Here is a 16,519-nt window from a genome sequence, read left to right on the forward strand (position 1 = left end):
TCAGCTGAAAGGCTAAGCAGGTGTCTTGTTTTAGACTTGTTAGTGAACACACACACATATTACAGTATATATAGGTAGAGCTCAGAAAGACTCATTTTGGAAATGGAACAAGGAAGATGGGTTCGTGGAGGGAGAAGGGTGGCAGGGAGAGGGCGGATGCGTGGAGGAAGACAAAGAAGACAAAGAGCTGTTATTTCAGATGAAATAAGGGCTACACTTATAGACCATGTCGTGAACCATGGTCTCTCATTGAGAGAGGCAGGGTTGAGGGTGCAACCCAATCTGCAAAGATCCACAGTGGCATCTGTAATGCGAATTTTCCATCATGCAAACAGGTGAGAGTTACATCCTTACAGTAAATGAAAACATTACAGGAATCTATTTTGTATTGCAATTATAGAATATTTACACAGATATATATTACAGTAAGTTTGACTGTAAAATATATTTTTACAACAGGACCCAAAGGCTGCCCCCAACAGGGGGAAGAGGAAAAATATTTTCAGATGCGCAGGAAAATGCTATTGTTGACATGGTTGTTGTCAACAATGCAATAAAACTGCGGGAGATTCAAGATAGAGTGCTGGCTGATAATGATATATTTGAAAATGTTAATTCTGTCAGCACAACAACTATTGCTCAAGTCCTAAAGAAACACCAAGTTGCAATGAAACAGTTATACACTGTACCGTTCGAGAGAACGGGTAAAAGAGCAAAGATACCAATATGTCCAGGTAAGACGTCTGAGGTTACATACACAGCTATACAAAATATTTACAGTAAAAAAAAACACTAGCATTTCTACAGTAAAACTGTGCACTTACTGTTTTTCAGAGAGTAATGGAGGTGGAAGCACTGGAAAGACCACATTCATTTGTATTTATCGATGAAGCTGGATTTAACCTTGCCAAAACACGGCGCAGAGGAAGGAATGTTATAGGTCAAAGGGCCACTGTGGAGGTTCCAGGCCAAAGGGGGGGAAATATCACCATGTGTGCTGCAATGGCCAATGATGGTTTGCTTCTCAACACACCACTCATTGGCCCATACAACACAGAAAGGCTTATAGCTTTCCTAGAACAGCTCTATGCTCAGCTAGTGCCAGCAGAACAGGGGGAGCCAGTAAGAAACCCCCAAGTTTTTGTCATAGTTTGCAATAACGTTGCTTTTCACCACTCTGCAGCTGTCACAGATTGGTTTGCAGCACATCACAGATTTATGGTTTTGTACCTGCCTGCATATTCACCCTTCCTCAACCCAATAGAGGAGTTTTTCTCTGCCTGGAGGTGGAAAGTGTTTGGTCACCACCCACATGACCAAATGTCTCTTTTGGAAGCCATGCGTGCCGGATGTGAGGACACGAGTCCAGAGGACTGCCAGGGATGGATAAGGCACTACAGAAGGTTCTTCCCCAGGTGCATGGCAAGAGAAAACATTAGATGTGATGTTGAAGAAAACCTGTGGCCTGATGCTAGAGAGAGGCAGGATTAGCCCCTCAATTATTTGTTTGAATTACAGTATGTACTTTTAGTTTCTACCCTTTTTTTCTCATTACTGTAATTCCGTAAATTACTACAGACTATTGAAGCAAACTGCTAATTTTCATTTACCTTAAAGAATTGTTATGTTCTAAAAAATTTAATAAATCATGTGAAAGAATGTCACTCTTTTCTTTGAAGAAAATATTACTTTGTATGAAGTCACTGAAATTGTTCAAACTGTAAAGATGAAAAGTTTGTATTTTCTGTATTGGTGTTTGATGCTAGTGTTTTTACTCTCAGTGTGTTCTGAGTGACAGTGTGTGTTATCTCAGTGAGGGTTGTGCATAGTGTTTGGCTGCACTGAGCGTGTTTTGAGCCATGTGTTAAGAGTTGTGTTGCTTGGAATGAGTTTTGCAGGTGATGTGAACTGTTTAGCTCAGGTGACTGTTGGTAGTGCAGACTATAGTTAGAGTTTTGCACATGTGACTTTAGTTGTGCCCATTGTCGTTTAGCAATCGAAAAAAACTGTAAAGCCTGGCTTTTGGGAATTTACAATAGTTTTACTAGATAGCATTGTGTAGGTCTTATCTTACACAACATATTCATAACCAGTTTGTGGATAAAATCATGTGTGGTGTAAAGAGGTCAGCAAAGAGTCACTGTATGTGTAAAATAAATGTTAAAAAAAAAAAAATATATATATATATATATACAGTGGGGAATGTTTGATACACTGCCTATTTTGCAGGTTTTCCTACTTACAAAGCATGTAGAGGTCTGTGATTTTTATCATAGGTACACTTCAACTGTGAGAGACAGAATTTAAAACAAAAATCCAGAAAATCACATTGTATGATTTTTAAGTAATTAATTTGCATTTCTACGTGACCCCAAACTTTTTAACGGTAGTGTATTTTTCAGTAACAAGCCCTCAGGAGAACATGAAGTTGACAGCCTAACAGGCTATATGGGTAACTATGACACAAGACTTTATGTAACATAACATTGAAGGAGGCCTTGGATTTAATGCTTGACATTTCTATGAAAACACCCATCCCTGTAGTCTATCTGTCATCATTACTCAGGTGTATAGGTTTACTTCTGATTCCCATGCTTCAGTGTACTGCTACATAGGCTGGCACAATTACTGTATAACCGCGTAACCGACGGTTATGGACGGAGACCGTCATGAAAATAAAATAACCGTCATAACTATTTAATATACAGTATAATCATTAGAATAGCAAAATAAATAAATAATAATAATAAAAATACAGAATATATGTTTTTCTGATATTCGAACAGGTACTGTGGTAATTTTGGCTGGCCGATTACTGCCATCGCCCCCCCCCCCACACACACTGATATCACAAGGCCTCACCTATCTGAAGCACACAGCACTGACCCCAGTTCAGCAGAGGCAGCCAATAGGCTGGGCGCTAGCCGCCCCTTGTATTTGGGGAATACTCATACCAGGCTCATTAACGCATAGCGGTTGGGGAATACTCATACCAGGCTCATTAACGCATAGCGGTTGGGGAATACTCATACCAGGCTCATTAACGCATAGCGGTTGGGGAATACTCATACCAGGCTCATTAACGCATAGCGGTTGGGGAATACTCATACCAGGCTCATTAACGCATAGCGGTTGGGGAATACTCATACCAGGCTCATTAACGCATAGCGGTTGGGCAGGAAATAAACATTTGTTAAACAAAACTGTGGATTTAATGCAGCCGCTCCCTCAGAGGCCGTGCGCCTCACTGCCTGAGAATAAGATAACCACTCACGATCTGCTCAAGGCTCTCTGGTCTATCCCATTGGTCTATCCTCGCTACAGCTGCCTCAGGCCAACCACAGGCCTGGGGTGAGGAAGATCATGTGGCTGTATACAGTTAGTATGATATGACGGAAAACACTAGTTGTCTTCTGCACTGTGACTGATGTGATTGTTTATCCTTGCTTGAGCCTCCGATGCTCGCCCTTTCCCCCTGTACACAAAATGAAAGTTATCATTTACCAGGGCTGTGCACTGTGCAGGCCCCAATGACAGTAAGTAAGTGTGCTCAATACCCTTTTACTCAAACCGATTTCTAGCCAAGCTCTACCCAGCTAACAACAAATGTTCTCACAACTTTACGTTCCCTTCAAATCACTTACTTACGGGCCCTTCCCAATGATGCAGAGAGAAAATAATAATAATAATAATAATAACACGAGAAATAAATACACAATGAGTAACAATAACTTGACTATACACACAGAGTACCATTACAGAGTCAATGTACAGGGGTACAGTGGGCATGGGCCCTCAGATCCTCAAAAAGTTATACAGCTAAACCATTGAGAGCATCTTAAATGGCTGCATCACCGCTTGGTATGGCAACTGCTCAGCATTCGGCGGCAAGGTGCTACAGAGGGTAGGGCGTACAGCCCAGTACATCACTGGGTCCGAACTCACTGCCAGCCAGGACATCTATAACATGCGGTGTCAGAGGAAGGCCCTAAAAATGGTCAAAGACTCCAGCCACCCAAGTCATAGTTAAATAAAAGTTAAATAAAAAAAAATAATAAATAGACTGTTCTCTCTGCTACCCTACAACGAGCGGTATCGAGGCGACCAAGTCTGGGACAAAAAGGATCCTGAACAGCTTCTACCCCTAAGCCATAAGACTGCTGAACACTTAATCAAATGGCCACCAGACTATTTACATTGATCCCCTTTATTATATATTTTTTCTTTATTTTTTTTGCACTGACTCTATGCACACTCACTATACTCTATGCACACTCACTATACTCTATGCACACTCACTATACTCTATCCACACACTCACTATACTCTATGCACACTCACTATACTCTATCCACACACTCACTACACCCTATGCCCACTCACTATACTCTATGCACACTCACTATACTCTGCCAACACACCCACTATACTCTATGCACACTCACTATACTCTATCAACACACTCACTATACTCTATGCACACTCACTATGCTCTATCCACACACTCACTATACTCTATGTACACTCACTATACTCTATGCACACTCACTATACTCTACCCACACACTCACTATACTCTATCAACACACTCACTATACTCTATGCACACTCACTATACTCTGTCCACACACTCACTATACTCTATGCACACTCACTATACTCTATTCACACACTCACTAAACTCTATGCACACTCACTATACTCTATGCACACTCACTATACTATATCAACACACTCACTATACTCTATCCACACACTCACTATACTCTATCCACACACTCACTATACTCTGTCCACACACTCACTATACTCTATGCACACTCACTATACTCTATCCACACACGCACTATACTCTATCCACACACTCACTATACTCTATCCACACACTCACTATACTCTATGCACACTCACTATACTCTATCCACACACTCGCAATACTCTATCCACACACTCGCAATACTCTATCCACACACTCACTATACTCTATCCACACACTCACTATACTCTATCCACACACTCACTATACTCTGTCCACACACTCACTATACTCTATCCACACACTCACTATACTCTATCCACACACTCACTATACTCTATCCACACACTCACTATACTCTGTCCACACACTCACTATACTCTATCCACACACTCACTATACTCTATCCACACACTTACTATACTCTATCCACACACTCACTATACTCTATCCACACACTCACTATACTCTATGCACGCTCACTATACTCTATGCACGCTCACTATACTCTATGCACACTCACTATACTCTCTGCACACTCGCTATACTCTGTCCACACACTCGCTATACTCTATCCACACACTCACTAAACTCTATGCGCACTCACTATACTCTATCCACACACTCACTATACTCTATCCACACACTCACTATACTCTATCCACACACTTAATATACTCTATCCACACACTTACTATACTCTATCCACACACTCACTATACTCTATCCACACACTCACTATACTCTATGCACGCTCACTATACTCTATGCACGCTCACTATACTCTATGCACACTCACTATACTCTATCCACACACTCGCTATACTATATCCACACACTCACTAAACTCTATGCGCACTCACTATACTCTATCCACACACTCACTATACTCTATCCACACACTCACTATACTCTATCCACACACTTAATATACTCTATCCACACACTCACTATACTCTATGCACACACTCACTATACTCTATGCACACTCACTATACTCTATGCACGCTCACTGTACTCTATGCACACTCACTATACTCTATGCACACTCACTATACTCTATCCACACACTCACTATACTCTATCCACACACTCACTATACTCTGTCCACACACTCACTATACTCTATCCACACACTTACTATACTCTATCCACACACTCACTATACTCTATCCACACACTCACTATACTCTATGCACGCTCACTATACTCTATGCACGCTCACTATACTCTATGCACACTCACTATACTCTATCCACACACTCGCTATACTCTATCCACACACTCACTAAACTCTATGCGCACTCACTATACTCTATCCACACACTCACTATACTCTATCCACACACTTAATATACTCTATCCACACACTCACTATACTCTATGCACACACTCACTATACTCTATGCACACTCACTATACTCTATGCACGCTCACTGTACTCTATGCACACTCACTATACTCTATGCACACTCACTATACTCTATCCACACACTCACTATACTCTGTGCACACTCACTATATTCTATGCACACTCACTATACTCTATCCACACACTCACTATACTCTATCCACATACTCACTATACTCTATCCACACACTCGCTATACTCTATCCACACACTCGCTATACTCTATCCACACACTCACTATACTCTATCCACACACTCACACATACTACACTTACTCTCTTGCACTGGCTCTATGCACACTCACTATATTCTATCCACACACTCACACACTCCAACACACAATGCAGACAACATAAGCTCACACACACATGCATAGACGGGTTCAAGTCCAGGCTCTGGCTGGGCCACTCAAGGACATTCAGAGACTTGTCCCGAAGCCAATTCTGTGTTGTCTTGGCTGTGTGCTTAGGGTCGTTGTCCTGTTGAAAGGTGAACCTTCGCCCACAGTATGAGATCCTGAGCGCTCTGTAGCAGGTTTTCATCAAGGATCTCTCTGTACTTTGCTCCGTTCTTCCTTCCCTTGATCCTGACTAGTCTCTCAGTCCCTGCCGCTGAAAAACATCCCCACAGCATGATGCTAATCACCACCATGCTGCCAGGTTTCCTTCAGACATGAAGCTTGGCATTCAGGCCAAAGAGTTCAATCTTGGTTTCACCAGACCAGAGAATCTTGTTTCTCATGTTCTGAGAGTCATTTAGGTGCCTTTTGGCAAACTCCAACTGTCATGTGCCTTTTACTGAGGAGTGGTTTCCGTCTTGGCCTGTTTGGTGGAGTGCTGCAGAGATGGTTGTCCTTCTGGAAGGTTCTCCCATCTCCACAGAGGAATTCTGGAGCTGTCTCAGAGTGGCCATCTGGTTCTTGGTGGTTCCAAACTTCTTCCACTTAAGAAGGATGGAGGCCACTGTGTTCTTGGGGACCTTCCATGCTGCATCCTGTCTCTGAGCTCTACGAACAATTCCTTTGACCTCATGTTTTTTTTTTGCTGTGACATGCACTGTCAACTGTGGGACCTTATATAGACAGATGTGTGCTTTTCCAAATTATATCCAATCAATTGAATTTACCATAGGAGGACTCCAATGAAAAAAGAATGCCCCTGAGCTCAATTTCGAGGCTCATAGCAGAGGGTCTGAATACTTATGCATTTGTAATAAAAGCCTGTTTTCACTTTGTCATTATGGGGTATTGTGTGCAGATTGATGAGGATGTTTTAAAATGTAATCCATTTTAGAATAAGGCTGCAACGTAACAAAATGTAGAAAAAGTCAAGGGGTCTGAATACTTTCCAAATACACTGTATATATGTTATTTAGGTCAGATAGGGGAGAGGCTGCGAGGTGTTGTTTTATTCGTTTTTTAAAGCTGATTTTGTTGTTTGTTTTCATAATTTGAGACGGAAGGGAGTTTCATGTAACCATAGCTCAATACAATACTATGCGTTGCCCTAAATTTGTTTTGGACTTGGGGACTGTGAAGAGACCACTGGTGGCATGTCTGGTGGGATACGTACTGTATGTCTGTCAGAACTGTATGTTTTTTTGTTTATACAGACAATTTGGAATTTTCATCACTGTAACATTTCTCATAAAAAAAACAAGAAGTGGTGCTGTGCTGCGGGGACTAGCTTCCATTTAGCCACCAAAGCATTAGTGAGGTTGGCCACTGATGTTGGGCGATTAGGCCTGGCTTTCAGTCGGTGTTCCAATTCATCCCAAAGGTGTTTGATGGGGTTGAGGTCAGGGCTCTGTGCAGGCCAGTCAAGTTCTTCTACACCGATCTCGACAAACTATTTCTGTGTGGACCTCGCTTTGTGCACAGGGGCATTGTCATGCTGAAACAGGAAAGGGCCTTTTCCAAACTGTTGCCACAAAGTTGGTAGCACAGAATCATATAAAATGTCATTGTATGCTTAAGATTTCCCTTCACTGAAACTAAAGGGCTTAGCCCGAACCATGATAAACAGCACGAGACCATTATTTTGCCTCCACCAAACTTTACAGTTGAACTTCACACTATGCATTGGGGCAGGTAGTGTTCTCCTGGCATCCGCCAAACCCACATTCGTCCGTCGGACAGTGTGATTCATCACTCCAGAGAACGTGTTTCCAATGCTCCAATGGCGGCGAGCTTTACACCACCTCCAGCCCATTTCATGAAGCTCCCAATGAAAAGTTATTGTGTTAACGTTGCTTCCAGGGGCAGTTTGGAACTCGGTAGTGAGTGTTGCAACCGAGGACAGAAAATCTGTTCTGTGAGCTTGTACTGCCTACGACTTCGTGGCTGAACCATTGTTGCTCCTAGACATTTCCACTTCACAATAACAGCACTTACAGTTGACCGGGACAGCTCTAGTAGGGCAGACATTTTATGAACTGATATGTTGGAAAGATGGCATCCTATGACTGTGCCACGTAGAAAGTCACCGAGCTCGTCAATAAGGCCATTCTACTGCCAATGTTTGTCTATGGACATTGCATGGTTGTGTGCTCGATTTAATACGTGGCTGAAATAGCCGAATCCACTAATTTAAAGGGGTGCCCACATCCTTTTGTATATACAGTGTATATATATTTTGTATTTATTATTGTATTATACAGGGCACATTTGGAAAAGAGATCTAGGTCTCAATCTTCCCAGTCAAAACAAAGGTTAAATAAATAATATCACACTGTGGATTCAACAAGTTCTTATCAAATGATCCCTACTGTATCTCTTAGCAGTCAATTATCATACTTAACACTCTTAAGGCTAGGAGAGGAACACTGCACAGAGGGAGGTTTTATACATTACACTGTGACCACAGGTGAGGTACACAATGTTCCGATACATAGCATTCTTACTTAGACCACGAGAGGGGAGATAGCAATATTGTGCACAGTAGGGAGGCAGACGCAGCATTATAAAATATTATAAACCAGGTGGTTCGAGCCCTGAATGCTGATTACCTTAAAGCCGTGGTCTATCAGTCCTCATAACATGGGTATGACAAAACATTTATTTTTACTGTACTAATTCCGTTAGTAACCAGTTTATAATAGCAATAAGGCACCTTGGGGGTATATGATATACTCCGGTTTGCGCGTGCAAAATAACTGCCCTTAGCAATGATATTTTAGCCATATATCACACATGCTCCTGCCTTATTGCTTAATTATGATACAGAGTATGGAGGCAGCTCCAGCATTATACAGTATTATTATGATAGAGTATGGAGGCAGCCCCAACATTATACAGTATTATTATGCGTCAGAGTATGGAGGCAGACCCAACATTATACAGTATTATTATGATACAGAGTATGGAGGCAGCTCCAGCATTATACAGTATTATTATGATTCAGAGTATGGAGGCAGCCCCAGCATTATACAGTATTATTATGCGTCAGAGTATGGAGGCAGACCCAACATTATACAGTATTATTATGATACAGAGTATGGAGGCAGCCCCAACATTATACAGTATTATTATGCGTCAGAGTATGGAGGCAGACCCAACATTATACAGTATTATTATGATACAGAGTATGGAGGCAGCTCCAGCATTATACAGTATTATTATGATACAGAGTATGGAGGCAGCCCCAACATTATACAGTATTATTATGATTCAGAGTATGGAGGCAGCCCCAGCATTATACAGTATTATTATGATACAGAGTATGTAGGCAGCCCCAGCATTATACAGTATTATTATGATACAGAGTATGGAGGCAGCCCCAGTATTATACAGTATTATTATGATACAGAGTATGGAGGCAGGTCCAGTTTATTTTTGTCAATAAAAGTCAGGGTCACCGGCACTGTTTAATTTGTCAAGGCTGAGATGCCACCATTATCTGCCTGCCGTGCCTCAGCTTCAGGGCTAAACATTGTGGATGATTCTGCCTGCCAATTAAAAACCTCAACCAAATTAATGCACATTAAAACTGTTTTTTTGTGTGTTTCCTTTGATGCTAATGTTTACCTACTGGGTGTGTTGGAGGGTTACCCAAAAAACTTCACATCAATCAGGAAGCTCATTAGAGCTTTGTGGACTCTGACACCCACAATGCCCCTCTCACCTCCACCACCTCCTCTCTCCCTGCCTCAGATCTGATCACAGACTCCATCTGTATCTCTGTATCACTCTCCTTGTACTATTCTGTCCCTCGTATCAACCATTGTGCTGCATAATTCTCTGTAATGCTGGATTCCTTATTGGAGAATCACATTAGATGAGTTGATTTACAAGATGTAAAACCCATCTCAGATCTAGATATTGAGCAGCAACAGATCACTTCCTCATAGTGATCAGGGAGAAGCAGACTATGAATATTAGCAGTTTCAATGGCTACTAATCATGTTCCGGTTCTTTCATCCTTGCCAAATTGAGCCAGAAGGAGCTGGAGCATTGGAAGAGAAAATAGCAGAGATGTGGGTGAGATTGAATGAGGGATGATGGGGGAAGGCGACGGTCAAAAAGAGATTTAGTCTTAAAGACAAAAAGCTCTCATTTGTATGATAATACCAGACTTTGCTCTAAGCCCCAATGAGACTGGCTGCTGTGATGAGACTGTCTCACTCCACTCTAAACAATTCAGCCAAACAAGTCATACTGTGGGGGGATTCCTTTCCCTCTGTGTGTGTCATAAACTGTGTGTGTCTGTGTGTGTGTGTGTGTGTGTGTCATCCAACCTCAGACTGGCAAGTGGGTGTTGGAGCGAAACATTGGCACTTGAATAGATTGCCATGCCATAGTGAGCGCCAAGTATGAAGGCTGCACAGACATTATTCTTGTTGTGTATAGACAACCATCAAACAAACACTTGATGAAGTATTAAGCTCTGGGTTGTGTACAAATGGTCCATCAAGTGCTTGATTCAAGACCATCACTGCTTTACTAATGAAAGGAAAATATCCTCGTCACTAGACAACTCCATAACCGCTCACAAGGAACAACCAATGAGGGAGCAAGTCCAGCTCCCTTCACCTGACCTATACGATGATGATAGGTCAAACAAACGAGGGAAGCAATTGTAAAGGTTCACTCTGAGCTGAAAGGCAATAATCGGCAGAAAATAACAAGAGTTTACAGCTGTACTTCAAGCTGTAAACTCTTGTCTGTTGTGGTGATCATTGCATTTCATCTCAGGATGAACGTTTACAAAACTTGTGTCATATCTGCTAACAGAAGGTACTGTCTGTAACAATAGTGTTCGCTGATAGTTGACAAATGAATTTTTTTAGCATATCACAGCATAAACCATACAATATCACCACTGCTGTAGTTAAATTCAGAATTCAGAATCCAGACGAGAGGCCTTGAGCGGCCGGCCGCCTGATCTCGCGAGCTTACAGGAATGTTTGCCACGAGGCTACTTCAGTGGAAGTCTGAGCAGAGTATTTGTGGTGTGTGAAGACAAGAGGCACTCCAGCAATCAAAACAAACATGGAAAGGGGAGGAGGGAGTTCAAGGAGGGTAAAGTAACGACATGGAACCATGTGTTGAGGAAATAGTGAAGGGGGAAGAGGGTCCATGGGCGACGGAGTGAGTGGAGGGGGAGTTAAAGGGCTCAGTAATGTGTGTTTTCCCAGAGCACAATGTGTGTGTATGTGAAAAAATATGACTTATGCGTGCAAGATGTGTGAACATGTGTGACTATGTACGTAGATATGTGAACATTCTCTGGCTGTGTGTGTGTGTGAGTATGTGATATGTACGTGTGTATGTGTGCATATGTAAGCATGTGTGAGGATCCTAGTGTGAGTATGTACGTGTTTGTTTGTTTCCGTGTGTGTGTGTGTGTGTGTGTGTGTGTGTGTGTGTGTGTGTGTGTGTGTGTGTGTGTGTGTGTGTGTGTGTGTGTGTGTGTGTGTGTGTGTGTGTGTGTAAGTGTGTGTGTGTGTGTAAGTGTGAGAGTGTTGAAGCATTGATTAATAGAGTAAACATTGTGACATGCGGGACAAACTGTCTGTGATTCAGCCTGGGAATTAAGCTGTCTGTCACCATTAATCAGCCGACTCTCTCCTGCACTGAGTCCATTTTTACCTGGTAATACTCCCACAGCCATTGGGATCAACACCATGAATCAGGATAGGATAAAATGCCCTGCATCCCTCCTTCTCGCTTTCATTCTGTCTCTGTCTTTCGCTCACTCTTTTTCTCACTAACTCTCTCTCACATGACCTCACACACACACGCACACACACACTCAACCCCCCCCCCCCCCACACACACACACACACACTCAAACCCTTACATTCCCATCACCACACCAGCTTCGAACATCATTTAGTCACTTTTCTCTTATTGAAACCCAGTCCCATTGAAGAGGAGTGGCACTCAGTTCCAACTGCTGGGTGTGTGATTAGAGGAGGTGTGTGTGTGTGTGTGTGTGTGTGTGTGTGTGTGTGTGTGTGTGTGTGTGTGTGTGTGTGTGTGTGTGTGTGTGTGTGTGTGTGTGAGAGTTTGTGAGAGTGTGTCTGCTGCCACATTCAACAAAGAGGAGTGCAGAGTGAACATGAAGAGATCCCACAGTGTCGCTCTGAGCAGCACTGTGCCTGCTGAAGCCTTTGGAGTGATGAGCATCCAGCCATCTCCAAAACACTACAGCAGGGAATATATTATACATAAGTAGTACAACAATGTGCTCTCTCTGGGAGCAGCAGTTGAAGCACATCTGCTCAGTGTTCCTGGAAGCTCTCAGCCATGCAGACAATGGGGACAGTCCCGATGTTTATGGCCCCTATGTTCCCCACTTCATATGCATTTTCCATCCTCCTCCTCAGACATTTGGCTACGGTGTTTTAGTTAATACGAAGAAGACTGATCTTCTACTCTTTCTAGGGGTTGGATGGACAGATATCTATGTAGATCACATTCAAACCGCATTCTGAAGAAAGGAAAGGGCCTCACTGTGCTAAAGACAACCTTGGCTTTCACCACTGAACTGTAACCAGGATGTATCTTTCTCCCCATCTGAGTGAGGTTACACATTACAAGAGGCTACTGGTGAGAGGATGACCATGCACAGACCACAAGGCTTGTACTTCACACGTAACAATAAGACCTTTGGGAGTTCATGGGAAATAATAGTATTGCAAGTGAAGCTAGGGTCCTTTTCAGCTCTGAGAGACAAATATGATTATAACACCCCATTTGTGACATATCTCAGATATTGTTTCAGTAATGTGATAGCATGACTGTTTATTTTTGAGACCAGGGCCAATCAACCGTAGTATTACTGCCTCTGTAGTATTGGATAATGTTGATCAAATGGAAGCCTTCTTCAACCCTTTTTATACTGAACAAAAATATAAACGCAACATGCAACAATTTCAAAGATTTTACTGAGTTACAGTTCATAGGAGGAAATCAGTCAATTGAAATACATTCATTTGGCCCTAATCTATGGATTTCACATGACTGGGCAGGAGCGCAGCCATGAGTGGGTCTGGGAGGGCATAGGCCCACCCACATGGGAGCCAGGTCCACCCACTGGGGAGTCAGGCCCAGCCAATCAGAATGAGTTTTCCACACAAAGCGGCTTTATTACAGACATAAATACGCCTCAGCCGGATGTGGAGGTCCTGGGCTGGCGTGGTTACATGTGGTCTGCGGTTTTGAGGCCAGTTGGATGTACTGCCAAATTCTCTAAAACGACGTTGTCGGCCACTGATGATCGAGATATGAACATTCAATTATCTGGCAACAGCTCTGTTGGGCATTCCTGCAGTTAGCATGCCAATTGCACACTCCCTCAACACTTGAGACATCTGTGGCATTGTGTTGTCTGACAAAACTGCACATTTTAGAGTGGCATTTTATTGTCCCCAACACAAGGTGCACCTGTGTAATGATCATGCTGTTTAATCAGCTTCTTGATATGCCACATCTGTCTGGTGGATGGATTCTCTTGGCAAAGGAAAAATACTCACCAAGAGGCATGTAAACAAATTTGTGCACCCAATTTGAGAGAAATAAGCTTTTTGTACATATGGAACATTTCTGGGATCTTTTATTTCAGCTCATGGAAAATGGGACCAAGACTTTACATGTGCGTTTATATTTTTGTTCAGTACATATAGTCTTCTTAAATGATGTGATTTTAAACACCCACTCAGGAAGAAGACCACAAGCATGTGTTTTGGTGCAAGTTAGTGTTTTTCGTCATGAATTTTGACTTTGCAGCTGGCCTATCTATCATAAATCGCTCAGTTATGCCTCCAGGACAAAACTCATCCCAATTAAAACGCGAGCCTGCTATTTTGGTCCTCAATTTAACCTACCAACCAGGGGTCCAGTTGTGAAATGGTGGTTCAGTATTGCATTAGTCCCTATAATGAAATATCCACACCAAGTGTGGCAAGCATACTCATATTAATAAATATGCATGGGGAAACCATAACCAATACATGATCCTGAAAATGGATGGTTAAGTACAGGTTAACAGACACTCTTGGTAGGGCCATATGTTCTGCTTTTGGAACAGCCCTGACCATACCTAGCCAGGGTAAAGAAAGGGAGCATGCTAAGTCAACCCAATCTAAGGCTTGAAAAATAATAGATAGGTGGTATAATGACTAAATTAATGGCTGCCAGAGGCTCACATTGCTACCTAATTATTAACACCTTCCCAAATATACGTTCATAATTATAAATATCAAAATGGATTTCACATGCATGACTTCCACGCATGGACAAGATGCATAGCTGATGTCTATGCAAACACACGCATGCACACACACATAAGCATTAACATGGAGTCTGTGCATTTAGTTCAGTCTTTTCCATTATGAAACCTGTTGCTGCTGCACAGTGGCTCGTTGTAGGCTATCCTCTTTCATAGCGCCATCAACAGAGCCAGATCAATAAAAATGACATTATTACAGTAGCCTACGTTCTCTTTTTTTGGTTGCGATGGCAACGCAAAGATGCATTTCTTAGTTTAGTGAGGGACTGCAAATTACGATTAATTTAATTTGGAGCAATTACAGGGTACCATGGGTAGGCTAGATTGTTGTGCGCCAACACATGTTTCTTCAGAATAAACAAGTTGGAATAGATTTCCTACCTGTCATCAGCCTGCCAGTCACCCAGCAACAGGTCTCGGAACCGGTACCTTGGAGGCAGCGGGAGCACCTCCTTCTCCAGCTCTACCATGGTCCCCTCCTGAGCGCCGAACCCACGAGCGCACAATGCCAGAGATTGAGAGGCGAACAAACAGAGACGCCTCTAGAAGGGCTTATCAAAATGAACTATTATTTTGTTATTCAATTTCCAAATAACACATACCTGTATGAGCACCCTAAAATGTTGTTAATTTATTACTGACACAATGTAATATCTTTCTTCTTCCAATGCAACAGGTCGAGGATGCTCCGCCGTGACATGCACGTGAGTACTTTTGGCTTGACAGGATGCGGAGCAACTGGTTGTCTCTTTGAACATCCGCTGGCTCCTTATGGACGCAGCGAAAGCAGACCCATTTGCTCGAACAATTACATACGCTGAGTCTACGAGCAGTAGGTTACAAGCCCAAATCCCTGCAGGGCACATTTTAAATACTGAACAAGCTAATCATATTTGCATAAGCTTTATAGTGATGTGTTGTCGTTTTACTGAAGATGCCTTGTTTATTTTTGTTCATTTATTCAGGACATGCTCTAATTCTTGTTAATGTAAGCTCAATAAACCATTATGAGTCATACGCGATATTAAATTAATCAATTTAAGGACCTAATTTCTCTATATACTTTCAAATGACTAAAACCAAATCAAAACTGTGTAGAAATGATAATGCACTTATATTCATAGTTTATTGACTGTCCAGCTCGCTAATCATCACTGTGCAGTCAATGGGCCTACAGTTGAAGACGCAAGTTTACATACACTTTAGCCAAATATATTTAAACTCAGTTTTTCACAATTCTTGACATTTAATCCCAGTAAAAATTCCCCGTCTTAAATCAGTTAGGATCACCACTTTATTTTAAGAATGTGAAATGTCAGAATAATAGTAGAGAGAATGATTTACTTCAGCTTTTATTTCTTTCATCACATTTCCAGTGGGTCATTAATTGACATACACTCAATTAGTATTTGGTAACATTGTCTTTAAATTGTTTAACTTGGGTCAAACGTTTCGGGTAGCCCTCCACAAGCTTCCCACAATAAGTTGGGTGAATTTTGGCCCATTCCTCCTGACAGAGCTGGTGTAACTAAGTCAGGTTTGCAGGCCTCCTTGCTCACACATGCTTTTTCAGTTCTACCCACAAATTTTCTATAGGATTGAGGTCTTGTCATGGCCACT

At 42.2% G+C, this 16,519-nt stretch overlaps 1 protein-coding gene across 1 annotated transcript in view; it reads right to left on the reverse strand.

The window, feature by feature from the left end:
* Window positions 1-15,369, reverse strand: part of LOC139422325 (potassium channel subfamily T member 2-like) — an 84,831-nt gene extending 69,462 nt beyond the window's left edge. Inside the window, exon 1 of the mRNA XM_071173520.1 lies at window positions 15,281-15,369. Coding sequence (XP_071029621.1) covers window positions 15,281-15,369 — 89 coding nt within the window. The remainder of the gene's footprint in view (window positions 1-15,280) is intronic.
* Window positions 15,370-16,519: the final 1,150 nt, after the last annotated feature.

Source organism: Oncorhynchus clarkii, chromosome 12 (genome assembly GCF_045791955.1).
Source record: "Oncorhynchus clarkii lewisi isolate Uvic-CL-2024 chromosome 12, UVic_Ocla_1.0, whole genome shotgun sequence".
Taxonomy (NCBI): Eukaryota; Metazoa; Chordata; class Actinopteri; order Salmoniformes; family Salmonidae; genus Oncorhynchus; species Oncorhynchus clarkii.